This window comes from Drosophila kikkawai, chromosome 2R, assembly GCF_030179895.1.
Source record: "Drosophila kikkawai strain 14028-0561.14 chromosome 2R, DkikHiC1v2, whole genome shotgun sequence".
Classification (NCBI taxonomy): domain Eukaryota; kingdom Metazoa; phylum Arthropoda; class Insecta; order Diptera; family Drosophilidae; genus Drosophila; species Drosophila kikkawai.
In genome coordinates, this window is record NC_091729.1 from 15,313,216 (window position 1) to 15,340,874 (window position 27,659).

The 27,659-nt window shown below is 44.8% G+C and overlaps 6 protein-coding genes across 6 annotated transcripts; all 6 read right to left on the reverse strand.

Moving 5' to 3' along the window:
* Positions 1-421: 421 nt before the first annotated feature.
* LOC108082322 (endoplasmic reticulum metallopeptidase 1-like) lies at positions 422-3,674 on the reverse strand. Its single transcript, XM_017177652.3, has 12 exons — positions 3,654-3,674; positions 3,080-3,596; positions 2,849-3,023; positions 2,709-2,793; positions 2,537-2,657; positions 2,319-2,473; positions 1,884-2,270; positions 1,648-1,828; positions 1,403-1,587; positions 1,204-1,347; positions 655-1,140; positions 422-589 (listed from the first exon to the last, which is right to left on the reverse strand). Exons 1-12 carry the CDS (start codon positions 3,672-3,674, stop codon positions 422-424), a joined length of 2,625 nt encoding a protein of 874 aa, XP_017033141.1.
* Positions 3,675-3,946: 272 nt separating this feature from the next.
* Positions 3,947-7,266, reverse strand: LOC108082323 (endoplasmic reticulum metallopeptidase 1-like). Its single transcript, XM_017177653.2, has 11 exons — positions 6,653-7,266; positions 6,426-6,600; positions 6,279-6,363; positions 6,078-6,198; positions 5,867-6,021; positions 5,422-5,808; positions 5,180-5,360; positions 4,935-5,119; positions 4,726-4,869; positions 4,172-4,672; positions 3,947-4,114 (listed from the first exon to the last, which is right to left on the reverse strand). Exons 1-11 carry the CDS (start codon positions 7,137-7,139, stop codon positions 3,947-3,949), a joined length of 2,589 nt encoding a protein of 862 aa, XP_017033142.1. The 5' UTR covers positions 7,140-7,266.
* A 152-nt stretch (positions 7,267-7,418) lies between these two features.
* Positions 7,419-10,896, reverse strand: LOC108082625 (endoplasmic reticulum metallopeptidase 1). The gene is made up of 12 exons (XM_017178105.2): positions 10,828-10,896; positions 10,245-10,761; positions 10,015-10,189; positions 9,869-9,953; positions 9,620-9,740; positions 9,407-9,561; positions 8,963-9,346; positions 8,725-8,905; positions 8,483-8,667; positions 8,283-8,426; positions 7,729-8,229; positions 7,419-7,667 (listed from the first exon to the last, which is right to left on the reverse strand). Exons 1-12 carry the CDS (start codon positions 10,846-10,848, stop codon positions 7,500-7,502), a joined length of 2,637 nt encoding a protein of 878 aa, XP_017033594.1. The 5' UTR covers positions 10,849-10,896; the 3' UTR covers positions 7,419-7,499.
* A 426-nt stretch (positions 10,897-11,322) lies between these two features.
* On the reverse strand, positions 11,323-16,895 carry LOC108082433 (endoplasmic reticulum metallopeptidase 1). Its single transcript, XM_017177804.3, has 11 exons — positions 16,273-16,895; positions 16,038-16,214; positions 15,901-15,985; positions 15,723-15,843; positions 15,514-15,668; positions 12,799-13,182; positions 12,556-12,736; positions 12,314-12,498; positions 12,117-12,260; positions 11,559-12,059; positions 11,323-11,498 (listed from the first exon to the last, which is right to left on the reverse strand). The coding sequence occupies exons 1-11, from the start codon at positions 16,806-16,808 to the stop codon at positions 11,331-11,333; spliced, it is 2,637 nt and encodes an 878-aa protein (XP_017033293.1). The 5' UTR covers positions 16,809-16,895; the 3' UTR covers positions 11,323-11,330.
* Positions 16,896-17,061: 166 nt separating this feature from the next.
* LOC108082430 (endoplasmic reticulum metallopeptidase 1) lies at positions 17,062-20,940 on the reverse strand. Its single transcript, XM_017177800.3, has 12 exons — positions 20,852-20,940; positions 20,273-20,792; positions 20,045-20,219; positions 19,903-19,987; positions 19,375-19,495; positions 19,163-19,317; positions 18,724-19,107; positions 18,481-18,661; positions 18,237-18,421; positions 18,036-18,179; positions 17,479-17,979; positions 17,062-17,425 (listed from the first exon to the last, which is right to left on the reverse strand). Exons 1-12 carry the CDS (start codon positions 20,870-20,872, stop codon positions 17,258-17,260), a joined length of 2,640 nt encoding a protein of 879 aa, XP_017033289.1. The 5' UTR covers positions 20,873-20,940; the 3' UTR covers positions 17,062-17,257.
* Positions 20,941-21,472: 532 nt separating this feature from the next.
* ana3 (anastral spindle 3) lies at positions 21,473-27,579 on the reverse strand. The gene is made up of 2 exons (XM_017177799.3): positions 24,045-27,579; positions 21,473-23,977 (listed from the first exon to the last, which is right to left on the reverse strand). The coding sequence occupies exons 1-2, from the start codon at positions 27,468-27,470 to the stop codon at positions 21,590-21,592; spliced, it is 5,814 nt and encodes a 1,937-aa protein (XP_017033288.1). The 5' UTR covers positions 27,471-27,579; the 3' UTR covers positions 21,473-21,589.
* Between the last annotated feature and the right edge of the window lie 80 nt (positions 27,580-27,659).

The following is a 27,659-nucleotide window of genomic DNA, read 5'->3' on the forward strand; positions in this document are numbered from 1 at the left end:
TACAGATCCAAGTTCCAAGAATATCGATTTCTGTAATATGAAATCTTATAATTTTAAAAATGTTTTTATTAGAAAAAGTCCTAAAAGTTCATACTTAAATCCTGTTTAGAATCTGAGTTGTTCTGAATTTAACGAGCTGAAATGTGCGACTAAGCAATTTACTTGAAAGTTTCCCACATTTAAAGCTTTTGGAAACTCTATTATCTGCTCAGATTCCCAGTATATTTATGAGTGAATCCAAAGACTCTTCATAAAGTAAATTAATTTATTTTCATAATATACCGCTCATCAAGTTTATCGAGCACCAGCCCCCGGACTGTAAGTTTGATCCCTATATAAAGATATATCTATACAATATTGTAAAACTTTACGACGTACGAAGACACCGTAGTACTTCATTTCTGAATGAATTTTATAGGCTTTAAAAAATATATCTCTTGTATTGAGCAGGCCATTCCATGACATCCACAAAGTCAGGTAATTCCGCTATAAACTTAAGAACCTCCGCATCCCTGGTATACTCTGGACTGGCAAAATGTCCCACAACTGCGACCTCCAAGACAGGGACATTGTAATTCCCATCGGAGTTCTGTAAAAATATTTAATAAATAATAATATAGTAAATACATCAATTTAAAATACTTTATAGCTCACCGTTAGTTCCACAAAGAACTTAAAAGGGCTATTATCTATTCCGTAGGAAAAGAAGATATGATAAGGAGGCTGATATCTCTCCCGGATATTCTGAAGAAAGGACCAGTCTGTGACCTTAGCCTCATCCACGGGCTGTATAAAAATATTCATTTGGGAAGGTCCACTTAGTTCGAAATCAAATCGAACCGTGTTGTTTGCCTCGGAGACGGTCTTCCCTAGAAACTTCAGGATAACCTCGCCGGGCATTTGAATACCCGATTCCCGAGGCAGCCAACGAGCATTCCTTCGTCCGCCACAAGAATAAAAGCAAGGTGCTCCACACATTACATAGTCATCGCAGAATTCCGCCATAGATACTATGCCCGTGAGATCAACATTGGAGTCCTGCAGAGGAGTTAAGCCATGCCTATCCTGATACGAGAAATAATAGCCGGAATCACTGTGACTCAAGGTGCCATTGTACTCGTAGAATAAGCGATGGGTATCCTGTGGGAACAAATAATTTAAAATTAAATCAGAAAAAGGTAGGTTTATCAAGTCTCCACCAACCATAAAGTTAAATCGCATCACATTGGTCTTGGCACGATACGGAAAACCCACATCCGAGACTGCAATCATGCTGAAAATAAATGCTACCACTCCCAGGCCTAGGAGTATAAGCTTCGGCCAGCGAAAAGCGTTGATGAATTGTGCCTAGTAAATAAAATATTAATTAATCATAAAACAATCTCCAACTAAAGCCACTCACAATAAATCCCAAAGTAAAAAGCGTGGCACCACCACATATCAAGGCTATCATGATATCTGGATTGGCGCCAATGCCATTTCTTCCTGTGATCGGAAAGTACACTATAAGGAGTATATAGAAGATGTAACAAAAGTAACAGAACGGCAGCACCTGAAGGCACATCACAATCAAAGCCCAAAAGTTTCCTGTAATAAAGAATATTTATAGGAATCTTTGAAATAAATATATAATAAAATACGCCCTACCGCGATCATGCAGAGTGCTCAGCAGATTAATCAGAAGAGCGCCCCCATAGAAGATCATTGCCATAAGACATATGTACACAAAACGCGTTCCCATGGCAGTCAGAATAATACCGAGCAGGGCCTGGACCACCAGGTGAGAGTGCAGGCTCATTTGGAGATGGTATCCATGGCTTAGTTTGTTCTGCAATTAAACTTTTTTGAACATGAAATAAAGATTAAGAGTTTATTACTCCTACATTCGGCTTCAGGGTGTAGTACAGGGTCAAGGGAAGTACAAGACCGATGAATGCTGGGCATATAAAGAGTCCAAACACCAGCCAGTTGCTAGAATAGTAGGTCATTGAACGACCCCCTGCATCGAAGAGCACTGCCATGAGGAGCGGCAAACCAAAGCACAGAAGTACTCCTACCACATGCAGTCCCAGGATAATAACGAACCAAAGCGTTATCTGAGGAATCGTAACCTTCTCCGATTGACGAGCCATTCTCCAGAGAGAACATCCCACCAAAACCAGACTGATCACTGCTATGCAACAGTTCATAATGATCCCAGTGGTCTCCGTGTAATACACAAAAAACAGACCCAGAAAGTCGAAGAAAATAGCGTGGCCCTCATCATCGTTCTAAAAAATAAATCTATAAATATTTTTAAAAAATTCTTCATTTCTTACCCTCTTCTCGGACAATTCACTGGCATTCGTATAGCCCCTAACAAGGGCTAGAATATTATCCCCAGTATTCTGGATGGATCTTCCCGGAACCACGTCAAAAGTATCAAAGGCTGTGTGGTACACGTATCCATTGTCAGTTTGGGCCATATCCAAGCCTGTAAATATTTATAATTTATAATTTATGTATTTTTATATAAACAAATATAAAAATAAAGTACCAGGTACATTTCCAAAGTCCCGAAATATTCGAAAATCAGTGTCTGATGGCAAAATTCCTTCCTGAAAAATCTCCTCGGCTATTGTTGTGGCAAACGGATGCTTTGCATAACGTTTATAATACTGCAAAAAAATGGAATTAATTTATTTTAATATTATTGAAATATATCAAACCTTCATGAGCCAAGGCTTATTGGGTCCACTCTGAAACAAGAGATCCCGTCCTCCACTGCCGCCCACTTCTAGGTTTATAACCATCCTAAAAGATGACAAAATATTAATTAAGGTTTTTATAGTAAAATATTAAGACCCACTTGCAGTTCGCTGCCCACTTGTGCTGCGTGATAAAACCATGAGCACCCTGGAGACCAATCTCCTCAGCTCCATTGAACAGAAAGACTATTGGATGTTCAAAGGGCGTCTTCGATATAACCATTTGACGTAGGACCTCCAGCATAACCACAACCATGGTGCCATCATCGCCAGAACCTAGTAAAATCTAAAATAACATCTTTAGATATTTTCATAATTAGCTAATAACTTACCTGGACTCCCTGCCTTCGAATCAAAGTGACTGTTGATTAGGAGGTAAGACTCACTCTGGAATTGCTTCGTGCTCAACTTGACGACTACATTTTGGATTCCCTGATACATGCTCACCATACTACCTAACGAAAAGCTTCCCGAAGGCGCCTGGACATCCACCTCGACTTCATAGAGATCCCTGAGCATTTGCTCTTTGATCTTTTCTATTTCATCCAGAAGAAAAGCAACCGTTGTGACCTCGTTTGCATAACCGCCAGTTACTTTTTGTCCGATCCTATCGTAAACGAAGAGCTGTCTCTGTGCCCGCTCAGCCACGAATTCTCCTGGCTTGGCAGATTCTTCGGAGATGGTAATCCTATCTGGTAGCCTGTTGTACAGGGGAATCACGATGGCAAAGAAGAGACACAGCCAGAGGAGCAGGAACGACGGAGCATAGTACCAGGGCAGTCTCTGCCTCTTAACCAGATCCCCTTTTAGCGATAGAGACTCGACGGCTGCAGTGTCGAGCGAAACCTCCTGTTAAAAGAGAATTCAATTAAATAACACCTCGTTTTGGATTTAGCATATTCTCACATCATCCGACTTGTGGCCCATGTTTGTTTGACCGGCGGGAGTTAATTCGATCCCCTTCGGTTGGTAATTCAGGCGCAACTAAATAATTACCGAACATACACGGGCCAATAACAATAAAGATAAACTATCGTACAGCTTCAAAGCGGCTATAGACCTCTTCTCAAAGGGGGGCCGTATCGCCAGGTAAGAACTCAGATAACAAACCTTATCACACGATTAACCCGAAGTATCGCCTTTCGCACATAGCAGTTTATTGTAAAAATCTTTTATAAATTCCTATGGCTATATACGGTCTAAAAAACATATCGCTTAAATACCGAGGGCCACTCCATAACGTGCACGTAATCGGGAAAATCTGCTATAAAGCGGAGAGTTTCTGCATCTCTGGCGTACTCATAGCTCACAAAATGACCCACAGCTGCAATTTCCAAGACGGGTACCCCAAAATCTCCATCAGATTTCTAGAATTTAAATCGGATTAGTTTTATATATATATTTTTAGTTTGAAAATAACTAACCACCATATCAATGTGGAACGTCAATGGATTGTCATTTGTTCCGTAGGAAAAGAAGATCTGATAAGGCGGCTGGAACTCTTCTGGATCGTCCAGCATGTCCCTCACGAAGGACCAATCCTCCACCACAGCCTCGCCCACTGGCTGAATAAACACATTCATGTGCGGCGGTCCAGACTGCTGGAAATGATATCGAGCTGTTGTTCCTGACTCTAGGATGGTCTTTCCCAAAAACTCAAGAGTCAGCTCTCCAGGAATCTCCACCTCGGATTCGCGGGGGAGCCAGCCAGCCCACTGACGCCATCGGCACCAGCTGTAGTAGAAGCAGGGAATTCCGCACATCACGTAATTGTCGCAGTCATTCTTCACAGGCTGGAGTCCAGTCAGGTCAAGACTGGTGTCCTGGAGGGGATTGAACGCTCTCCTATCCTGGTAGTCGAAGTAGTAGCCGGAATCACTGTGACTCACAGAGCCATCGAACTCGTGAAAAATACGACGAGTGTGCTATTCGAGATAAGAGTGAGCTGGCTGAAAATCAAAATAAAGCGATAACCTACCAAGACGCTGGCCCGCATCACATTGGTCTTTGGCCGATAGGGGAAGCCCACCTCCGAGACGGCGATCATGCAGAAGATGAAGGTTACCACTGCCAACCCTAGGAGTATAAGATTCGGCCAGCGAAACATGTTGATGAACTGAGCCTGTCAAGAATGAATTGTAATTAATTTATATTTAAAAAATGAAATATTTAAAATCAATAACCCACCGCAAATCCCATTGAAAAGAAAACGCAACAAGCACAAAGTAAGCCTATAATCAGATCTGGATTTGTGCCTCTACCCATTCGTCCCACAATGGGAAAGAATATTTCAAGGAACATGTAGAAAATATAGGTGAAATAACAAAATGGTAGCACCTGGAGACTAACAACAATCAAAGCCCAGTAGTAGCCTGAAAAGAATTTATTATAAATATGTAACTTTAAAAACAAATTTGCAATCAAAAACTTACCCCGATCGTGCAGCTTACTCACTAAATTGATTAGCAGAGCTCCTGCGTAGAAGATCATGGAAATGAGGCACAGGTATTGAGAACGGATGCCCAAGGAGGTCAAAATGAAAGACAGAAGAGCCAGTACTACCAGGTGAGCGTGCAAGCTCATCTGCAGGTGATAGCTATGGGTGAGTTTATTCTGGAATTTTAAAAAATATTTAATAAATATTAAATAATATGACAAAGTAGGTAAGTCTTACATTGGGTTTCAGGGTGTAGTAAAGGGTCAGGGGAAGTACAAGACCGATAATAGAGGGACATATGTAGAGTCCGAAAACCAACCAGTTGCTGGTGAAGTAGGTCATGGAACGATCGCCAGCATCAAAGAGCACTGCCATAAGGAGCGGCAGACCAAAGCATAGAAGAACTCCTAGTATATGCAGTCCCAGGATAATAAGAAACCAAAGCGTTATTTGAGGAATCGTAACCTTCTCCGACTGGCGAGCCATTCTCCAGAGAGAACATCCCACCAAAACCAGACTAATCACTGCTATGCAACAGTTCATAATGACCCCAGTGGTCTCTGTGTAATACACAAAGAAAAGGCCCAGAAAGTCAAAAAAGACGGCATGTCCACCAACATTTTGCTGAAAGTGTTAAATTAAAGTTAATATTTATAACAAAAAAATATTACATAAGTTCCACCTCGGTGTCATTGAGTTCTGAGGCATTTGAGTAAGCCCGTACCAGAGCCAAAACATTGTTTCCCGTATTCTGAATCGATCGGCCAGGAATAACCTCAAAAGAATCGAATGCAGTATGCAAAACATATCCATTCTTAATCTGGGCAAAGTCGACACCTATAAAATATGTGTCATTAAAAATTAAAAACTAGCTTTAGGTACATTTTATTTACCAGGTATATTCCCATAGTCCCGGAATATCCGAAAGTCTGTATCCGAAGGTACAATCCCACTCTGAAAGATCTCCTCGCCCATTGTGGTGGCAAATGGATGATTTGCATGTAGTTTATAATACTTTAATAAATAAAATAAAAATATAGAATTATATAAAATAAATGAATAATATTAGTAAAGAAAATCCATTTTGGAGATACCTTCATCAGCCAAGAGTTTCTGGGTCCACTTTGAAACAAGAGATCACGTCCTCCGCTTCCAGGTATCTCCAGGTTAATAAAAGCCCTGTCAATACAAATTAGTTTTAGTAAACCCAGATTTATGGTATAATTACCATAATGACTCACTTGCAGTTCTTTGCCCACTTGTGTTGCGTAATGAAACCATGGGAGCCCTGGAGGGGATTCTCCTCGGCTCCGTTGAACAGAAAGACAAGGGGATGCTCGAAAGGTGTCTCCGATGTGGCCATTTGACGAAGGACCTCCAGCATGACCACAACCATAATGCCATCATCCCCGGATCCTTAAGAAAAATGTCATTAACTGGCACTATTGATAATCAGGAATTCACTCACCTGGACTGCTTGGCTTGGAGTCGAAATGGCTGTTAAGCAGCAGGTAGGACTCGCTCCGGGAACTCTTTGAACTCAGCTTCACAATCACATTGTGAATTCCCTGGTACATATTCACCATGTCGATGAACACGTAGCCACCAGTGGGGGACTGGACATCTACCTCGAGTTCGTAGAGATCGCTGCGCATCTGGGAGCGGATCTTCTCCGTTTCATTTAGCAGAAACTCAACCGTAGTCACTTCATTCGCATAACTTCCTGTGACTTTGGGTCCGATCCTATCAAAGTCATAAAGTTGTCTCTCCGCTTGTTCCGCCACGAATTCTCCAGGCCTGAGGGACTCCTCCCTAATTGTTACCCTCTCCGGGAGTTTGTTGTATAGAGGGACCACGATGGCATAGAAGAGGCCCAGCCAGAGAACTAGAAATGAGGGAGCGTAGTACCAGGAAAATGCTGGCCGGCGTGCATGTCCAATTTTTTCTGAAGTCATGACCTAAATTCTTAATTATCCACGTGTTAAAAAACTTTACAAAACTTTTCCTTCTATGGGCTGGCATTGAGAGAGCAAGCCTTCTGATGCCCAATCCACGCGGAACTGATTGCTAGTACTCGAGAAGGCTAACTTGAAACCTTTTGCCAAAAAAGTCATAAAGATAATAGCATATATCGCTCGATATACTGGGATCTCAACTTTTAGCTATAAAGTATTTTTAAAGTAATTTTTCTTATCAAATCAAATCTCTTCCAGCCGTAAATTCATAATTGCAAGTTTTATATGAACCTGTTACGACAGGTAATGGATGGATTTTATTGTAAAATTGTTAGTTACCTACCTACAGCTATAAATGACTTAAAATATATAACGCTTAAATATCGAGGGCCATTCCATGACATGCACGTAGTTCGGAAAGTCAGCCACAAACTTGCGGGCTTCCGCATCCCTGGGAAACTCGTAGCTAACGTAGTGACCCACAGAAGCTAGCTCCAAGGTGGGCTCATCGAACTTTCCATCGGCTCTCTGCAAAATAAAATAGATTGATCATCGACTCATTACCTCTAATAACATTTTTAAAACTCACAAACATATCGATGTGGAAAGTTAAAGGAGTGTCATCAGTTCCGTAGGAAAAGAAGATCTGGTAAGGCGGCTGGAACTCTTCCGGATCGTCCAGCATGTCCCTCACGAAGGACCAATCCTCCACCACAGCCTCGCCCACTGGCTGAATAAACACATTCATGTGCGGCGGTCCAGACTGCTGGAAATGATATCGAGCTGTTGTTCCTGACTCTAGGATGGTCTTTCCCAAAAACTCAAGAGTCAGCTCTCCAGGAATCTCCACCTCGGATTCGCGAGGAAGCCAGCCAGCCCACTGACGCCATCGGCACCAGCTGTAGTAGAAGCAGGGAATTCCGCACATCACGTAATTGTCGCAGTCGTTCTTCACAGGCTGGAGTCCAGTCAGGTCAAGACTGGTGTCCTGGAGGGGATTGAAAGCTCTTCTATCCTGGTAGTCGAAGTAGTAGCCGGAATCACTGTGACTCACAGAGCCATCGAACTCGTGAAAAATACGACGAGTGTGCTATTCAAGATAAGAGTGAGCTGGCTGAAAATCAAAATAAAGTGATAACCTACCAAGACGCTGGCCCGCATCACATTGGTCTTTGGCCGATAAGGGAAGCCCACCTCCGAGACGGCGATCATGCAGAAGATAAAGGTGACGACTCCCAATCCGAGGAGTATAAGCTTCGACCAGCGGAACATGTTGATGAACTGAGCCTATGAAAACAGCATTAGAGATTACACTAAAACTTACACTAACAAGGAGAACTTACTGCAAACCCAAGGGCAAAAAAGGTGCAAATAGCACATAATAGGCCAATAATAAGATCTGGATTTGTATTGTAACCATTCCTGCCCAGGACCGGAAAGAATATCGTAAGGAACATGTAGAATAGGTAGCAGAAATAGCAAAACGGAAGCACTTGGAGGCACATCACTATCAGAGCCCAATAGTAGCCTGAAATAAATCATAGTCAACGAGAGCCTTTAGATTAAAGATTAGTACTCCACTCACCACGATCGTGCAACGTGCTCACTAAGTTAATCAGGAGAGCGCCTGCATAGAAGATCATGGAAATGAGGCACAGGTACTGCGAACGCAGACCCATGGCGGTCAGGATGAGAGCTAGCAGGGCCTGCACCACCAAATGGGCGTGCAAGCTCAGCTGGAGGTGATAAGGATGACTCAGCTTGTCCTAATAAAAGAAAAAGTTCTTGTATTAGGTATAAGAGAAATTAAATTTAGCTCTTACATTGGGCTTCAGGGTGTAGTAAAGGGTCAAGGGAAGTACAAGACCGATGACGGCGGGGCATATGTAGAGTCCAAACACCAACCAGTTGCTGGTGAAGTAGGTCATCGACCGATCTCCCGCATCAAACATCACAGCCATGAGCAGAGGCAGGCCCAAGCACAGCAAAAAACCAACCACATGAAGACCCAGGATAATGAGGAACCAAATAGAGATCTGAGATAACGTAACCTTCTCCGACTTCCGAGACATTTGCCACAGGGAACAGCCCACCAAAACAAGGCTGATTACTCCAATGAGGCAGTTCAGGATAATTCCCGTGGTCTCTGTATAATACACAAAGAAAAGGCCGAGGAAGTCAAAAAAGACAGCATGGCCATCATCACCCTGAAAAAGTCTTGACCTATAAACCAAAATCCTTCATTAAGAAATAAGTTATAATCTTACCTTGGCTTCGTATAATTCAGAAGCATTCGCATAGGCCCGAACCATTGCAAGGACATTGTTTCCAGAGTTCTGTATGGATCGGCCAGGCACTGCCTCGAAGGTATCAAATACCGTGTGGTACACATATCCGTTGCTAACCTGGGCAATGTCCAGCCCTGCGGGAAACCAGATTGTTATCGAAACCATTGAACATAAAGTGACTCATCGACTCACCGGGTATATTCCCAAAGTCCCGGAAAATTCGAAAGTCTGAGTCAGACGGTAAAATTCCGCTCTGAAAGATCTCCTCGGCCATGGTGGTGGCAAACGGGTGCTTCGCATGTTGCCTATAATACTATAAAGAGGCTATCCAGTATTTCGGGAGTATAAAAAAATAACCATAAAGTCGGCCATAAAAGCTCAACAGTTAAATTTTTGTTGGATGCCATAAGCCACTTTCTGCCGAAGAATAATGATTCTTACCTTCATCAGCCAGGGATTATTCGGGCCGCTCTGGAACAATAGGTCCCGTCCCCCACTTCCGCCCACTTCTAGGTTGATAAAGGCTCTAAAAACAATATTTTTATGTTATTACCAACCCGATATCGTGTGAATTTCCTTTAACTCACTTGCAGTTCTTTGCCCACTTGTGTTGCGTAATAAAACCATGGGACCCCTGAAGGGGATTCTCCTCGGCTCCGTTGAACAGAAAGACAAGGGGATGCTCAAAAGGTGTCTCCGATATGGCCATTTGACGAAGGACCTCTAGCATGACCACAACCATGGTACCATCATCACCCGAACCTGAGGACAAAGGTCATTACCTTTCACTAGAATTGAAAATCAGGAAATCACTCACCTGGACTGCTTGGCTTGGAGTCAAAATGGCTGTTAAGCAGCAGGTTGGACTCGCTCTGAGAACTTTTTGAACTCAACTTTACAATCACATTGTGAATTCCCTGATACATATTGACCATGTCGATGAACACGTAGCCACCAGTAGGTGACTGGACATCCACCTCAAGTTCGTAGAGATCACTGCGCATCTGGGAGCGGATTTTCTCCGTTTCATTCACAAGAAACTCAACCGTAGTCACTTCATTCGCATAACTTCCTGTGACTTTGGGTCCTATCCTATCGTAAACATAGAGCTGACTCTGAGCCCGTTCCGCCACAAATTCCCCGGGCCGCAGGGACTCGTCTGAGATGGTCACCCTTTCCGGGAGCTTGTTATAAAGCGGGATCACTATGGCGTAGAACAGCGCCAGCCAGAGAAGCAGGAAGGAGGGGGCATAATACCAGGACAGTCTTCGCCTGTCGGCTGGCTTCTTGTGCACCGTCAAGGACTCGATGAGCACGGTGGCGAGGGCGATCTCCTGGTAAGACGCCATTCAATAAATCCGCTCTGGCGCATCTCATAAATCTTACAAGTCAACACTCACTTTATCAGTCTTCTCCTCCATGGTTAGATTGCTAGCGGAGCCAATTCAAACCCTTCCGATGCCCGGTCCACGCATAACTGAACGTCTGCGCCCGGAGCATATCGACTCGAAGCCTTCCGCCGAATTAAGGCCCATAAAGATAATGCCGTGTGCCGCTTGATACCCGGCGCTGGCCGGCGGGGGAACTGCTTTGTCTTAAGGCGCAGCAGGGCGGCTGGGACTTAACCATGGCCACGGCCATGGTATCTAAATTGGAGGGGTTTATGACTTAATATAAATATACATGAGTGGCGATTCCGACGCACGCGAGGGGCAGCTGCAAATTAAAGCTTATTCATTGACCGATGTCTGGCAGATTAAGGTGACGTTACTATAGTATAGAGATTATATTTATTTCTCAGCCTTTACCCTATCGCTGGCATTATCGCAGCCAAAGATCAGGGATCGACCCAAATACGTATAATAGAAGCAAAGCTATATAGAGTACAGCAGAAAGGGGGATCCTAGAAGATAAATCGCACAAAAAGAGAGGGCCATTCCATGGTGTGAACAAAGTCTGGCAGGCTTCTAATAAACTGCACGGTGGTCTCATCACGCTTGAAATCCTGGTTAACATAGTGTCCCACAACCCCAAGCTCGAAGATAGCTTCATTGAAGTTTCCATTGGATTTCTGTAAAATAAATAAATATCAGATAAAATCATAAACTGTTTGGCTATTTTAGAAACTTACTGTAAAATCTATGTGAAATGTAAATGGTGACTTATCCAAGCCGTAGGAAAAGTATATCTGGTAGGGCGCCGAGTACTTATCCGGCCTGTCCAGCATGTTCCTTATAAAGGACCAGTCCTCCACAGCAGCTCCCTCCAAGGGTCTTATATACAAGCCCATGTGTGGTGGTCCAGCGAGTTCTAACTCAAATCTCTTGACCCTTCCCGACTCCAGTACACTTGTACGCAAAAGGGTTAGGTTCAATGAGCCCGGTATATCCACTGGCTGCTCACGCGGCAACCAAGCTGCGCTGGAGAGTGACCTACACCAGCTGCTCCAGAAACAAGGCATGCCACACATCACGTAGTCAGTACATGGGGGATTTATTTTACTGAGTCCGGCGAGGTTTACGGGGTAATCCTTAAGCGGTCGTAGGGCATGCCTGTCCTGTAAGTCAAAGTAGTAACCGGAATCATCGATACTAGTAGAGCCATCGAATTCGTAGAAGATGCGACGAGTTTGCTGTGAAAAGATTATGTTCTTAACTCGATTTATAAAGAAGAATGAATATAAACTTACCAGAAAGTTCACCCGCATCACACTTGTCTTTGGACGATAGGGAAATCCCACTTCCGATAGGGAGATCATGCAAAAGATGAAGGTCACCACGCCGAGACCAATCAATAAAACTGTGGACCAGCGGAACATGTTTATCAGAGGAACCTGAAATACAGACTTAGTTAACTATTATTTAAGAAACTATTCTTTAATATTACCACAAAACCTAGGGCAAAGAATGTTCCCATGGCACATATCAGGGCTATTAGCATATCTGGATTGGATGAGTCCCTATTTCTTCCCATAGCAGGGAAGAATATCACCAGGAATATGTAAAACAAATAGCAAAAATACACAAACTGAAAGAGCTGGATTATCTCCACTGTCACAACCCAATAGTAACCTTTAAAAAGAAAGGAAATGGATACAAAATGTACAATTAATTAGCCTTTCCACCCACCTCTATCATGTAAAGTACTTATAAGATTAATCAACAAAGAAGCCACATATAAAAACAAGGATATCATGCACATATAGGGTATACGCAGTCCTATCCCTGTCAAGATCAGAGAAAGAATTGCCAGGATAACGCAGTGGGCATGCAAACCCATGTAAATCTGATACGAATGGCTCAACTTTTCCTGAAATAAATTTAAATTAAATTAAAATAAAATTAAGTAAAAATAACCAAAGACCAACTAACATTTGTCTTGAATGAATACAACAATGTCGAAGGCAACACAAGACCTATGATAGCCGGGCAGATGTATAGACCTATCACCAACCAGTTGCTGCTGTAATAGGTCATGGTTTGATCTCCAGCATCATATAAAACACTCATCAGCAAAGGCAGGCCAATACACAGAAGACATCCAATCAAATGAAGCCCCAGGAGGATGGCAAACCATATTAATGTCTTTCCTATAGAAACCTCTGACTGACTGGACATTCGCCAAATGGAAAAACCAACTAACAGAAGACTGAGCCCAGCCAGGCAGTAGTTCAAGATGATGCCAGTTTTTTCCGTATAAGTCACAAAGAACAGACCTAAAAAGTCGAAGAATACGGCATGTCCTTCGGTGTCTGCCTGTTATATATATCAATTGTTCAAACATGAACACGGTTTTAGATAAGAAGCATCTGTTAGCGATAAAGTCCCAGCAGCAGAGCACGGCCTAGCACTTGTATGTGCATATCTATCTATTAATACAACCGCCACTTGAGCCTATGTAACAAGTAACCCGAAATATGACCTCCTGCGAGCGGTCTGGGTTTGTTTAAGATATGTTCTTTCGGGGTGACTGTTTGCACCCTTATCGTATATTTCTCACGATCGGGAACTGTCCGATGCGTGGGTCTAGAACTAATATCTAAATGTACATTCTCATGTTAGCTATATAAGCTAGGGTTTGAATGGAATAAAATCAGTTTCTTACAAAAACTCAACGACTGAAGACTTCTCAATTATTTGGGGTTTTCATTTTGGTCAATCGAGCCTTCGAAGAAATTTACTTCGACAACTCTGCAGTTTCCCCCTCTATGGTAAGGGACTCAGAGTGAGGCCAGCTCCTTCAAGCGAAGCAAGTAACACTTGTAGCTAAAAGGTAGCAAAATAATTAACTCTTGTTTCCCCCCACCCGTGGTAAGGAACAGAGTATAAAATAAAAACAAAAAGACACAAAAGAGTCTTTTATGTTTTAAATTGAAGCACCATTTAGGTTGCTGTAATACCATGAAAAAAATGGTAAGGCGTGCTGGAGCCAATAATATCAGTAGAAAATGTGCTTAAAGAAAATGTAAAAAGTGCATAAAATTATGTTATGGTATTTGAAATGGCCAACATATACCATATATATATGCAAAAGGATAAAAAAAGAGTCCTTCTTGTAAAAAAAAAAAAAAGTGGTCGAGAAATCGGCAAATTTAAAAAAAAAAATAAATATAACAAATATTTATTGTGGGCGTTTTTTCGAGGCCTAAAACATCGAAAAGTCGCGGTAGTGAAAAAAAAAAAGACCTATCGTGACAAAATTAATTAAAAAAAAAAACACAATAATAAAAAAGTTTTTGGTGGTCGTGAAAACGATAATTCAAAAGGTCAAAAAAGAGTCCCTTTTGTTTTTAAACAAAAAAATTTTTTCCAACTCCATTGGTTGGTTTTTTAAAATTAAAGGACAATAAGAGTCCTTATTAATATTTTTTTCCAACTCCATTGGTTGGTTTTTTTGTAAATGCCAGATATGGCAACCAGAAAATAAGAATAAAATAATTTTCTGGGGTCGAGAAATCGGCTAAGATATTGTGTGGAAGTTACCCAGCCCTTGACGGAGAAAAGTAGAAGGAGGGACGACCTCACGGCAGCAACTACAAATAAGTCTGCAACAAAAACGACGGCCGCAGCGACGATACAGAAACAGGCGGCATCAGGAAATCATCCTACAACAAACAACGGCGGCAGCGACGACAGCAGCAGCAAAAACAACAACATCAAATTTAAAGACGACGGCGGCGCGGCAGATGTGGAAAAAGCAGCAGCTAAGTCGACTTAATTAAAATTCTTTTTTTAATATAATAATTTTTTGATTTTGTAAAAGAAAAGAATTTATAAATATTGCACTCATAAGAGGCAGGAACAAAGTCAGATCAGAAGTTATTTAACGCAATATTCCCCCGGCAGGACCTCACTTCGGAGGTATTTACAAAGCTGGAGTTAAAGTCAGAAAATATCAGTTAAAACGAATATAAATTTTTTCAAAAATTAAGAAAAATAATACAAAACAAAAAAAGAAATACAAAACAAACAAATTTTGATGAATTAAAAATTAAAAGTTAAAAAGAAATAAAATTGTACATGTATTAAGCCATGATACGGAGGGCTTTGTAAAATATTAGTTGCAAAATTAATTGTATCGAATGAAACAAAATAAATACAGTCCACTTATCTTTTTATTGCAACTAATTTAAATGTACCCCGAATCTTGCTGGCCCTTGGCAGAATGTTCAAACATGAACACGGTTTTAGATAAGAAGCATCTGTTAGCGATAAAGTCCCAGCAGCAGAGCACGGCCTAGCACTTGTATGTGCATATCTATCTATTAATACAACCGCCACTTGAGCCTATGTAACAAGTAACCCGAAATATGACCTCCTGCGAGCGGTCTGGGTTTGTTTAAGATATGTTCTTTCGGGGTGACTGTTTGCACCCTTATCGTATATTTCTCACGATCGGGAACTGTCCGATGCGTGGGTCTAGAACTAATATCTAAATGTACATTCTCATGTTAGCTATATAAGCTAGGGTTTGAATGGAATAAAATCAGTTTCTTACAAAAACTCAACGACTGAAGACTTCTCAATTATTTGGGGTTTTCATCAATTAATATCTTCTTTTGTTTTTATGGTTTAAAAAGACATTACCTCAGAATTACCCAGTTCAGGGGCATTGGAAAAGGCTTTGACGAGTGAGAGAACATTTTCTCCTGTATTCTGAACAGAGCGTCCTGGTACCACATTGAATGAATCAAAGGCTGTGTGGTAAACGTAGCCATTGCTAAATTGTGCAATATCAAGACCTTTAAGAAAAGATTTAATGATATATTCTTACTAACCGTTTAATATAAACTTACCAGGAATATTTCCGTAGTCTCTAAAAATGCGAAAATCCGTGTCAGAGGGCAGTATGCCAAATTGAAAGATTTCCTCCGCCAAAGTTGAGGCAAACGGATGCTTTGAGTGTTTTTTATAGTACTGAAATTATGACTATAAAGTATATACTATTCCTTCAATAATAAAGGAAATAAACACCTTTACTAGCCAGGGATTATTTGGACCGCTTTGAAAGAGTATGTCCCGTCCTCCACTGCCTCCCACTTCCAGGTTGATGACTGCCCTGTAAGAAATATAATTAAATTGGAAATAAAAAAACTTAATTCCATACAAACTTGCAGTTGGCTGCCCATTTATGCTGAGTAATAAAGCCATGGGAGGCCTGCAGAGGATTCTCCTCTGCTCCATTAAACAGAAATACTACGGGATGCGTAAAGACCGTTGCAGAAATGGCCATTACACGCAGAACCTCTAGCATAACCACCACCATGGTGCCATCATCGCCAGCACCTACTCATAAGAAACAATTAGTGCTGGGCTCTGAGTTTAATTTTCGTCATTAGCTTTCCTGGACTGCCTGGCTTTGAGTCAAAGTGACTATTGACCAGCATGTAGGATGAGCTGTTGGAACTCCTACTGGCCAGCTTGACAACCACATTCTGAATGCCCTGGTAAATGCTGGTCATGGTTCCCACCACATAAGAGCCGCTTGGCTGCTGGACATCCACCTCCAAGTCAAAGAGATCGCTGCGCATTTCACCTCGTATCTTTTCCACCTCGCCTAAGAGAAATGCAACCGTGGTCACCTCGTTGGCGGTGCTCCCCACCACCTTCGGCCCGATACGATCGAATTCTTTGAGTACTTTCTGCGCTCTCTCCGCCACGAATTCGCCGGGTTTCAGTGGCTCGTCGGCAAGGGTTACTTGATCGGGTAGTTTGTAGAAGAGCGGCAGAACCACCGCGAAGAATAGCACCACGCAGAGGAGCAGGAAGGCGGGTGCATAGAACCAGGGCAGACGCCTTCTCATCTCCTTCTTCTTTGCCAAGACATTGAAGAGAACGGTGTCCGAGTAGCCCTCCTGGATTTTACAGTGACTAAAATTCATCGGAGAAATGTTTATAAATAAAAGTACTCGCTTTATCGCCGCCGTTCGCCGGTAGCTCCATGTTATTCCCCGTAGAGAGCGAGAGCTGCTGCCAAGTCGAGAACCTTTCTGAGGCGTATCCGTCACGCTACTGAAATGTTTGTGGTCTGACGGCTGCGGATCCCGCCGGTCCACTTGAGCCCACAAAGATAACGCAAGGAGAGCCTTGATATGGGCCAACAACAAACTACACGGGGAAGCTAATTAGTCTGTGATAGTGCAGATTTAATTTACAATTTAAAATCCGCTTGCAGGTCAGTTCGGGATCTACGCCCTCGAATCTAATCGCCGATCTCTAATCGCTCCACGGGCAGTACTTACACACTCTTGATTAATTAGTTCGTATGGCAACAAATAAAGTTCTTAGGTCTACGTTACTAAAGCGAGAACTACCATAAGTAAGCATAAACTTAAAATATATAACGTTCATATAACGTAGGCCATTCCATGACATGAGCAAAGTCGGGAAACTCGGATATAAACTTCAGACCAGCTGCATCCCTTTCGTAGTCGTAGCTGACAAAGCTGGCAGCGAAGCCCAGCTGGAAGGTGGCGGTGTTGAAGTCTCCAGAGGATTTCTAAAAGAAGTAAAATTAAAACAGAATTTATTAAAGAAGTTTTCTAGACTCACCCTAAAATCTATGTGAAACTTCAAGGGCGAGTTATCCTTTCCATAGGCAAAGAATATCTGATAGGGAGCCGAGTACGTCTCGGGCTCATCCAGCATATTCCTTATGAAGGACCAGTCATCCACCTCAACTCCCTCCAAGGGCTGTATGTACAGGCTCATGTGCGGTGGCCCAGAGATCTCGAATTCAAAACGTGCCAACTTGGCTGTGTCCAACAGGGTCTTGCTGAGTAGCTTCAGGGATGTGGCTCCCGGTATGGCCACCTCCTGCTCACGCGGCAGCCAGTGACTTGAGCTTCGGGTCTTACACCAACGGTGATTAAAGCAGGGAACTCCACACATCAAATACTTGTCGCAGTCAGATGAAGTGCTGACCAGGCCAGTCAGATTTAAGCTGGTGTCCTCCAGGGGATAGTACAGCCGGCGATCCTGGAAATCAAAGTAGTAACCCGAATCGCTCAGGCTCACGGAGCCATCGTACTCATAGAAGATGCGACGGACATGCTGGAAGATTGATTGATTAATATGAGGTTATTAACCTTTTGAAGAAATTAACCCACCAGAAAGTGAATCCTCATCACGCTGGTCTTGGCGCGATACGGAAAACCCACATCGGAGACGGCAATCATGCAGAAAATAAAGGTAACAACACCCAAACCAAGCAAAGCCAACTTGGGCCAGCGGAACATGTTTATCAGGGGAGCCTATAAGAACGAGATTCACTTGGTTTCGGTCTGGAATAAAACCTCTATGCGACTCACCATAAAACCCAGGGCAAAGAAGCAACCCAAGGCGCATATCAGGGCAATGAAAAGATCTGGATTAGTGCCATGGCCAAAGCGTCCCAGCATGGGAAAGAATACCAAAAGGAAGGTATAGAACAGGTAACTAAAGTAAAGGAAGGGCATCAGTTGGAGGACCTGCACCATCAGCACCCAAAAGTAGCCTGCAAATAAAGATCCTTAGAACTGGCACATATATAACTTTTTATATGCTTAAACCTACAGCGATCGTGAAGCGTACTCAGTAGATTAATTAGCAAAGCTGCCGAGTAAAACAGCAAGGACATCATGCACAGATAGGGAGTCCTTAGGCTTACAGATGTCAGGATAATAGCAATTATGGCCAGCAGCACGCAGTGAGCATGGAGACTCATATGGAGATGGTTAGGGTGACTGATCTTGTCCTGTTTTAAGTAAACCCTTTAGCTCTCAGTTTAAATTATATACAAATCTCCAGCAAACTTACATTGGGCTTCAGTGTATAGTACAGAGTCAATGGCAGGATCTGGCCTATAATCGCGGGAATGATAAAGAGGCCAATCACCAGCCAGTGATTGCTAAAATAAGTCATGGAACAATTGCCAGCATCATAGAGAACGGCCATCAGCAGTGGCAGTCCCAGACTGAGAATCATTCCCACAACATGAAGTCCCAGGATAATGGAGAACCATATCGAGACTTGGCACAGTGATGCCTCCGATTCGCGGGCCATTCTCAGCAGAGAGCAGCCCACCAGAATCAAGCTGATTACAGCAATGCAACAGTTCAGGATAATGCCAGTGGTCTCGGTATAATACACAAAGAAAAGGCCCAGAAAATCAAAGAACACTGCATGTCCTTCGCTGTGATCCTGTGGAAGAGTATATATAAGTATTATTTCTTTAAAAACTATATGTTTTTCTCACCTCTGGATTATACATTTCACTGGCATTGGCAAAGGCCCGCACCAGAGATAAAGCATTGTCGCCCGTGTTTTGAAGAGAGGCTATGGGCACATTCTGAACATTATCAAAAATGGTGTGGTAGACATAGCCATTGCTGATTTGAGCCATATCAAGACCTATACAAGTAGGATATTTGGGAACTATTTTCTTTATTATAATTGCTAGCAACTTACCCGGCAGCTGTCCATAGTCCCGAAAGATACGAAAGTCCGTATCTGAAGGCAGAATGCCAGACTGGAATATCTCCTCGGCCATTGTGGTGGCAAACGGATGCTTGGCATTTTGATTGTAGTACTATAAAAAGTTTGGCAATATTATAAATCCATTATATCCATTAGTAAACAGTTGAAGTCTTGGAAAAATCATAAAGTAATCTTCTACAATCTAATTGCTGTCATAAACTAATCAAATTCAGATAAACAAATACCCTCTGCGCGAGGTCTATGAACTGGGAAAGTCCCTGAATTGGTCAAATATTTCCGGTTACCAAGAAACTTTAGAAACTTTATATCTATCTACATTTAAAATTTATTTTACTATTGCTGGAAGCGTCGAAATCATAAAGTAAACACTCTACAATCAAATTGCCGCAATTAAGGAATCAAATTTCGATAAACAGGAAAACAATGCACGAGCACTATAAACTAGGATGGGCCCTGGAATTCTTCATATGTGTTGAGTTACTTAGGAATGTGTCATACCTTTATAAGCCAGGGATTATTTGGTCCGCTCTGGAAAAGCAGATCGCGTCCACCACTGCCAGCCACCTCTAAGTTTACGAGAGCTCTGTGGGATTAATATATTTTATATTTATGTTTTACTAAATGGAAAGTCACCACTTACTTGCAATTCTTGGCCCATTCGTGGGCTGTGATAAAGCCATGAGAGGCCTCTAGAGGATTCTCCTCAGCTCCATTGAACAGAAAGACTATGGGATGCTCAAAGGCTGTGTCCGAGATGGCAATTTGCCGCAGGACCTCCAGCATAACCACCACCATAGAGCCGTCATCGCCGGATCCTAAGAGGATCTCTTACTAAACAGCAAAATTTAATCATATAAGTTGAACTCACCTGGACTGGTGGGCTTGGAATCAAAGTGACTGTTCACCAGGAGATAGGCAGAACTATTAGAGCTCTTGTTGCTGATTTTCACAACTACATTCTGTACACCCTGGTACATGTTCACCATTTGCCAATGCATATAAGCACCCGAAGGCTGTTGCACATTTATTTCCAGCTCGTAGAGATCGCTGCGCATAGCTGCCCGAATGTTTTCCACTTCCTCGACAAGAAAGGCCACCGTTGTCACCTCATTGGCTACACTGCCCACCACTTTGGGTCCTATCCGATCGTACTTGTAGAGCAGTCTTTGTGCCCTCTCGGCCACAAATTCGCCCGGCTTGCGAGCCTCATCTGCAATCAGGACACTATCCGGCAGACGATGATAAAGAGGATACACAACCGCATAGAACAGGGCCACCCACAGGAGTAGAAAGGATGGAGCGTAGTACCAGGGTAGTCGTAGCCTCGGGTGTTTTCTTTGCGACAGGACATTGATAAGAGCCATGTCCGACTGACTTTTGGCAGAACCCTTTAAAAGAATTTATGGCTTAATATCACTGGAAACTGATTCAGGAAATCAAAGCTCACATTCGCGTCATCCGATTTCATGGCTATGATTTATTTTTTTGATTTTAGCGGTCACAACGTCGAACAGTTCCTTTGGCCAGTCGGATCTGCACTGAAACAGCCCATTGCCTTGAATGTTCCGAGGTTGAGGCTCGACGGATATTATCGGCAGTGATTCGCACTTTGAATCCCATAAAGATAAATCGCTTTGAACATGCAATATACCGCTCGATACTAACGAGGAGAATGTGGCAAAACCCCGCAATTTTTTTTGTAGTTGCTTCCCCAGACCCAGTTAAAGTTTTGCCTATTTGGTATCTAAATAATGGCAGATTTATGGAGTCCTATCTTTACAACGTTTGAAAATCGTTTAAGAAAGAGTTTTCAGCTCGTGTGTGGACAGTCTAATCTTTATTTCCAAGTTGCGGTTGCTGGGTATATGTACATCTGGGGCTACTTCAGTGCGACATCTTATGGAGACCACAAATGGATAAATACGCCATAATCTTGATGGCAATGGGACTTCTAGCAGAAGCTTACATTTACCCAATATTAAATTTTAAAAATCTTTAAATTAAATAATAAAAACTTCATTCGTTTAAATTATTATAAATGCACTTTCTTAGTTCATTTTCGCTCAAATAAGGTATTAAAAATAATTTAATGTTCATTTCAAAAAAGTACATATTAAAAAACAAAAACAATAACTTCATTATAAATAAAATAGTCCCTTGCTTTGTACCTTGTCAGCTTCGTCTTCTACTCTTCCACCGCCTCCAAGAAATTGGTCAGCAGCCCGAGGAGCTCTTCTGCATAGGGAATGTCTGGAAATCGATCCTCTTTCTCAGTCTTCATGCCTTCCATATGATCCTTGAGGTGGGTCAGCAGTTGCATTAGCTTAGTGCCACGCAGCTTGGCCTTGTACTTGGCCCCGTAGCCGAAGAGTTTGTACAGCATCAGCACCGCCAGGCGGTGTTCCTCGAACGAGATCAGGCCCTGTTCACTGGAGGCATCCTTCTGCATCACCGGTTGATTAAGAATATCGCGCAGCATATTTATGAACTCTGTCATATCCGTGAGCACAGTGCGGTTGTTATTAAAGAAGCTCATGTTGCGAATGATGCGAAGACTCAGAATCCTCCGGTCGTCCAGTGGCGACAGGCGTCGGACAATGTTCATCAGGGAGTGCAGGTGACACGCCTTGGCGCCCACATCGTAGCGGGAGTAGACTTCCCAAAAGGCCAGCCAAGCCCGAACCACCTGGGGTCGCACCTTGCTAACCGAAGGATTAGCGGGCAGAATCGTATCGAACATGTCCAGCACGTGCATCTTGGACAGGCTGAGGCGGCCCTCGGAGCAGGAACAGCAATTGCTCATGACCCTCAGGGCGGGAATTATGCAAGTTCCCTCGCCAAATGCTCCAGCGTTGGGCTCCTTCCTGGTGGTCTCAAAGTCAGCCACGCGGGACATCAACTGAAGCAGGGAATGTGATTGCTCAGGCTGAATCTGTGAGGTCTGCTTGCACATCTCAAAGGAGTACTCGGTGAGGAACATGACCACCTGGACGACAAGTTGCTTCAGCTCCGCCGAGTGCGATAGCCACGGCCAGAGACGGACCAATATGTTCACCATTAGGGCCGCAGACGAGGTCCCCTTGAGCACCGAATGGGGCGAGCTAAACCACTGCGACATCATTTTAAGCAGCACCAAGAGATTGCCCAGGATTTGCTGTGTCTTATGGGCGCCCACGCGTCTTACATAGGCTGAGGCATTCCCGAATTTGTCGTCCTTCAGAAATGCATTGAACATAATCAGTAACCGATCCACCAGAAGCGCCTCGTCGGCTATGGAGGCAGCCTCCTTGGAGTACTTCAGGAAGACACCGAAGGTTTCACAGACCTGAACGTGCCCAGGATCGACGGCTTCCAGAAAAGTATTTGTTCTTTTGTCCATATAATAGCAAAGGAATTGATCCTCCAGGATTCGGTAAATGAAGGCAATTGCCTTGACATTGTTTCCAACTAATTCCTTCTCGGTGTAGGGAGGTTTACTTGGGTCACGATTCGGAGACAAGGGCACAACATATTGCTCCAGCTTATTTACCAAAGGAGCACTCTGTGTTTTCAGAAAGATCATGGCCAGGCACTTGAGCGTGTAGCGCCTGAGATCGGTTCCCAGGGCTGATTTATGCAGTCCAATCAGGAAAAAGTCTATGAAGAAGCCTGGCCTCTTCTCCAACTCCGCGCAAAGGTATGAAAATGCATTCGAGTCCTTGCAGAACACTAGGAGCAGCTTAAATAGCTGACCCTGCTGGTCCACGTCCGTCACATAGTTAATTAGCGCAAGGAAGCTCTCCAAAAAAACGGTGTCGCGGCAGATGCTCCTCTGGAGGTACTCAAAGTTATTCACATAGCAGAGGGCATACAGCTCGCAAATGTGCTCGGCACACAGTTCAAAGAAGGCATTCGAATACTGGTCTAGTGTCGGCGGTGGCGTCTTAAACACATCACTGAGGCCACTCATGAAACTATGCTGGCACAGTGTACTGCTGCACCACTCCGGGTCGAGGCTTACCATGCTGATGCATATAGAAACATAGCAGCTGATTATCTCGCAGGAGTGCTGCTCTCCCGCCGGCTGCTTGTCCAGATGGGGAGACACATGCAGCGTCCTCAGAGCCCATGAGGCATCCTTCAGAAAGGTGTGATTCCGCAAAATATCCACGCATGCCTCGGCTCCCACCAGCGGCATCAGCCGGATGAATACTCTGCCGGCCAGCACTCTGACCAGCATCACTTCATGAACGTCCAATAGCGTGGTCAGGCAGCAGGCTGGCAGTCCGCCAGGCAGAAAGTTTAAGCCCGGCAGAATGCTCTCCATCTTCACATCGCAGCAGCCGAGCCAGTCGGCCATCAGGACCCAGGAGAGGGCACGCACATCGCTATCGCTGTGCCCGCAGAGTCCCAACAGATAGCGTAGAACCTTATTGGCCACACCCGGCTCGTATATGCTGTTCGTGGTCTTCCCGGAGGGTTGGAGCAAGTGGAGTTCGCAAATGATGTGTAGACAGTCGCGCAGCCACTGGGCTCCCGTCTGCGTTGAGGTTCTCAGATCGCTGGACAGCTGCATAAAGTGCTGACAATAGTGCTGAAATCACAACAATTGTTCATTAAATTTTGTATAGAAATTGATCAACTTGAGGTGGAGTACTCACCTTCACCTGGACACTGCTGAGCATCAGCTCCCGCTCGCTCAGGCGCCTCAGGATGCCCAGTATACAGCGCACATGCTGCAGCTGCCGGATCTCAAAGTGCTTCCTGGCCATCGAACTCAGCTGAAGGAACAACTTGCCATGCCACTTCAAGCGAATCTCGTTCTCGTTGGCCAGCAGCTGCTCCAGACACTGGCCTATTAGGTGCAGCACGTCCAGGGATATACTCCTATCCTGCAGCAGCAAAAGGAAACTGTGATTCGGATCCGTTTCGAGGGCCTCGTTCAGCCCCTTGATCACCTGGTCATGGGAGAAGCTGAGGCAGGTGAGGCACAGTTCCAGCAGTGACATGTAGAGCTTACAATCCGCATCGTTGGCTGGGGCCGAGCGTATGTATTTGTTGATCAGCTGCCATAAACTCTGGCCCTCCGAGTCCGGTATAGAGCTGCGCAGATGGACCAGGAACAACTGAATGACATCGAGCTTCTGCTGCAGGGCTTCGTGACTGCTGCAGTTACTCGCCGCCATCAGCTGATTGCGCAGCTGTACGTCTGGTTCCGAGGCCTGCATCATGGCCACGTCACCCAGGTTCATCTTAAGCTCACTCCTGATGTCCAAGGCCTGCATGCTCTCTTGTGTCATGACCTTGCGTAGGTAGTGACACAAAAACAGGCGCCAATGCTGGCCAGAGGCGGTCTCATCATCCCCAAAATAGGCCTTATCCAGGCGCTGCTGTGCACTTACACCTTCGGTAACGGGGCTGTGTGGAACTGGGATTTCCACTTCATGGGTGACTGGCGACATCAGGCCACCCAGTTGTACTGCAATCACCAGCTTGTCCTCGGTGGCAATGATATCGTCGTAGAAGAGCATCACGAAGAGGCAGATGCTGGCATTTTGCCGCAACTCCTCCTCGTGGGGCAACAGCACCATAGCACGGACCAGGTTCATGTACATCTCGGGCATGTAGGCTACCTGATTACGAAAATCCGCATTTTGTAGCATCATCTTCAGCAAAATACTAACGGCTGGCACCAGCACCTCTGCAGGATCGCCGGGATGTGTCTCCAAGCCAATTGGCAGGGAAGAAACAATCATGCTGAAGGCTTTCTTTGAGTTAAAGCACTCGCAGGCCTTCCAATTTCGGAGCAGCACATTTAGCTGAGCCATTGAGGACTTTCTGATAGATGGCCGCAGGTCCTTGGTCTCCAGCAACCCCATCAGGGCATCCAAGCTGCGCTGTCCCTGAAAGGCTTCCTCAGTGGGCTTCGCGAAGATTTCTTTATAATTCAACGGCGGCTTTATCAGGCAGATATCCGGGTCCGTCCACTTGTGTACCAACTGATCGCGGGGGGTCAGGCTCTTCTTTTTCATATCCAACGCCTGCAGGATTAAGTTAATTGGGATGGGAGCCTTATGTCTGACCTCAATGTGCGGATGGAAAAGGTAGCAGACGAATATCCGCAGATTCGGTGGCGCTTTTATCATGCAAGTATTGGGATGCCAAAGCGCCCAGATAGCGTGCGTCAGCTGAGTGTCCGAGATGGTGCGGCAGATCAGCAGCGGCAGCAGAGGATAAACTATTTGGATAATATTCTGAAGGTCCTGCTGCCCCACAAAGTTATGCAGCTTGAAGAGCAGGATGAAGTAATCGAGGCACCACTGCCTCACATTCTGCGGCGCCTCCATGTCCCAACTCTGGACGATCAGTTTTTGAAGGAACCTGCTGGTCAGCGGCAATCCGAGAATGCCCTGACGCACTAGCTCCAAATTGGTGCAGCCTGGCATGTACACCGTCTTGGTCATAAAGGCATGAAAATGACTTGTCACCGGATTGCGCATCAGGCCGTAAAGAAACCAGCGGAGCTGCTTATCGGGCAAGTCCACCAAGGTCCAAAGCACCGTCTGGGCCTTAATCTTTAGCTTCAGATTGCCAGGATAGAGCGGGGTGCACTCTACAACGGCGTCGAATAGCTGCTTCACCAGCCTCTTACTGCCCAGCTGGTTGACCACCACAAGCACCGCATTCGCTTCGATCAGCAACGGAGCCTTCATCTGGGTCGTTGACTGGAATTGATCCAGTGCGCTCATGTAGGCAATTTTCAGCTTCCTCAAATGGTCATCATCCGTGGAGTTCATCAAGGCCACGCCCTTAAGGTCGCCCAGCGCGCTCTGGCGACCTGGCAGGCTCAGGAAGCAAGTGTCCATGAGAATGGGCTTTATGAGGGAGTTGGCCTGAGCGCTATTCAACATCTTGTCATAATTGATGTTCAGGAGCATTATCTCCAGCAGCTGGTCGTTGAAGATCAGCGACTGCAGCCGGGGAACCATCAGGGAGCTGACCAGCTCGCTCAACTTAGTGCCGGTCCGGCTGCTGCAGAATTTGAGCAGCTTCCTGACCATGTCCCCGAATCGAGTGGTGACACCTGGCGCTATACCCACCTTGAGTACTTTGTATGTCTTGACCGCCTGCTTGACCAGCTCCAGGACATGCCACTTGTCGTTATCGGAGCACTTCATAACCAGGTCGAGGCAGTTGTTCAGCACCAGTGACAGGGCGCTCTCAACCCTCAGTTGCCTGGCGAGCGATCCGGGAGCATCCAGACTATTCGCATAGCACATGGTAGTGCAGCGAATCTCAATGCGGCGCTGGAGCTGTTTTAAGTACGCTATGATCGCCCGGTTCACATGCAGCAGGCAGCCGTCGCGGCGCTGCTGAAGCTGCACCAGGATCAGGAAAGTGTATGGCGGCTGCAGAAGGTACTCCGCCGGGTAGTCGCCCATCCTGATGGTCAGTTGTGTAAGCTGCACCTGCACCTCGATGGCATCGGTCCCTTCGTTTCGTGGCATATTTATCATGCTCTGCAAGCTGGCCACATCCTCCGGACAGGGCTGCGACCAAGCGGGCTCGTAATCCTCCGGCTTGAGAGTGTCCTTTACAATGCTAATGCTGCTGGTCACCGACTCTGTTCCCTCGGTGGTCACATTAACAGAACTAATCGAAGACCCCGACGGTGTCTCCAGGCGGATGTTGTACTTTTGGAGCAGCAAATACTGGAGGTCGTCAAGCAGATCGGTAACCCGCTCGGACTCCAGCGATCGCAGAATGCGCCGCACCTTACCCAGCTCCGTCGACAGCCGGTCGTAGGTAATCTTGCGTACCACCACGCTGCCGTACTCTGAGCGCAGCAGCTCCAGCATAATGGCCAAGACTCTGTCCGCAGCGAGATGTGGCGTTTGTCCGAACCAGCGGATGAGTTGCTTCATCAACATCATTGGCTTGAAGTCAATTGTCTCGCCCAACTGCAGGCAGCGCATGAAGCGCGTCTCCACCTGGTTAAGGGCGCGCATCCTGATCTCCTCCGACTCACTGGTTAGCTTGGCCAGCTGCGGCTCGGCCAGCTGCAGGGCCGGGCTCTTGATGCTCATGGCGAGAGGTAATATCACCAACTTCTAAACTAGTTTTACGTTTCACATACGGTTGGAAAATATCACAAAATTACATTGCCAGAATTCAGCGTCAAACTCGAATTGTTGCGGGGCTAGGGTTGCCACTTATAGCTATAATCGACACTTAATCGATGGAGCCATCTACAGAAATCGATATATCGATAACAA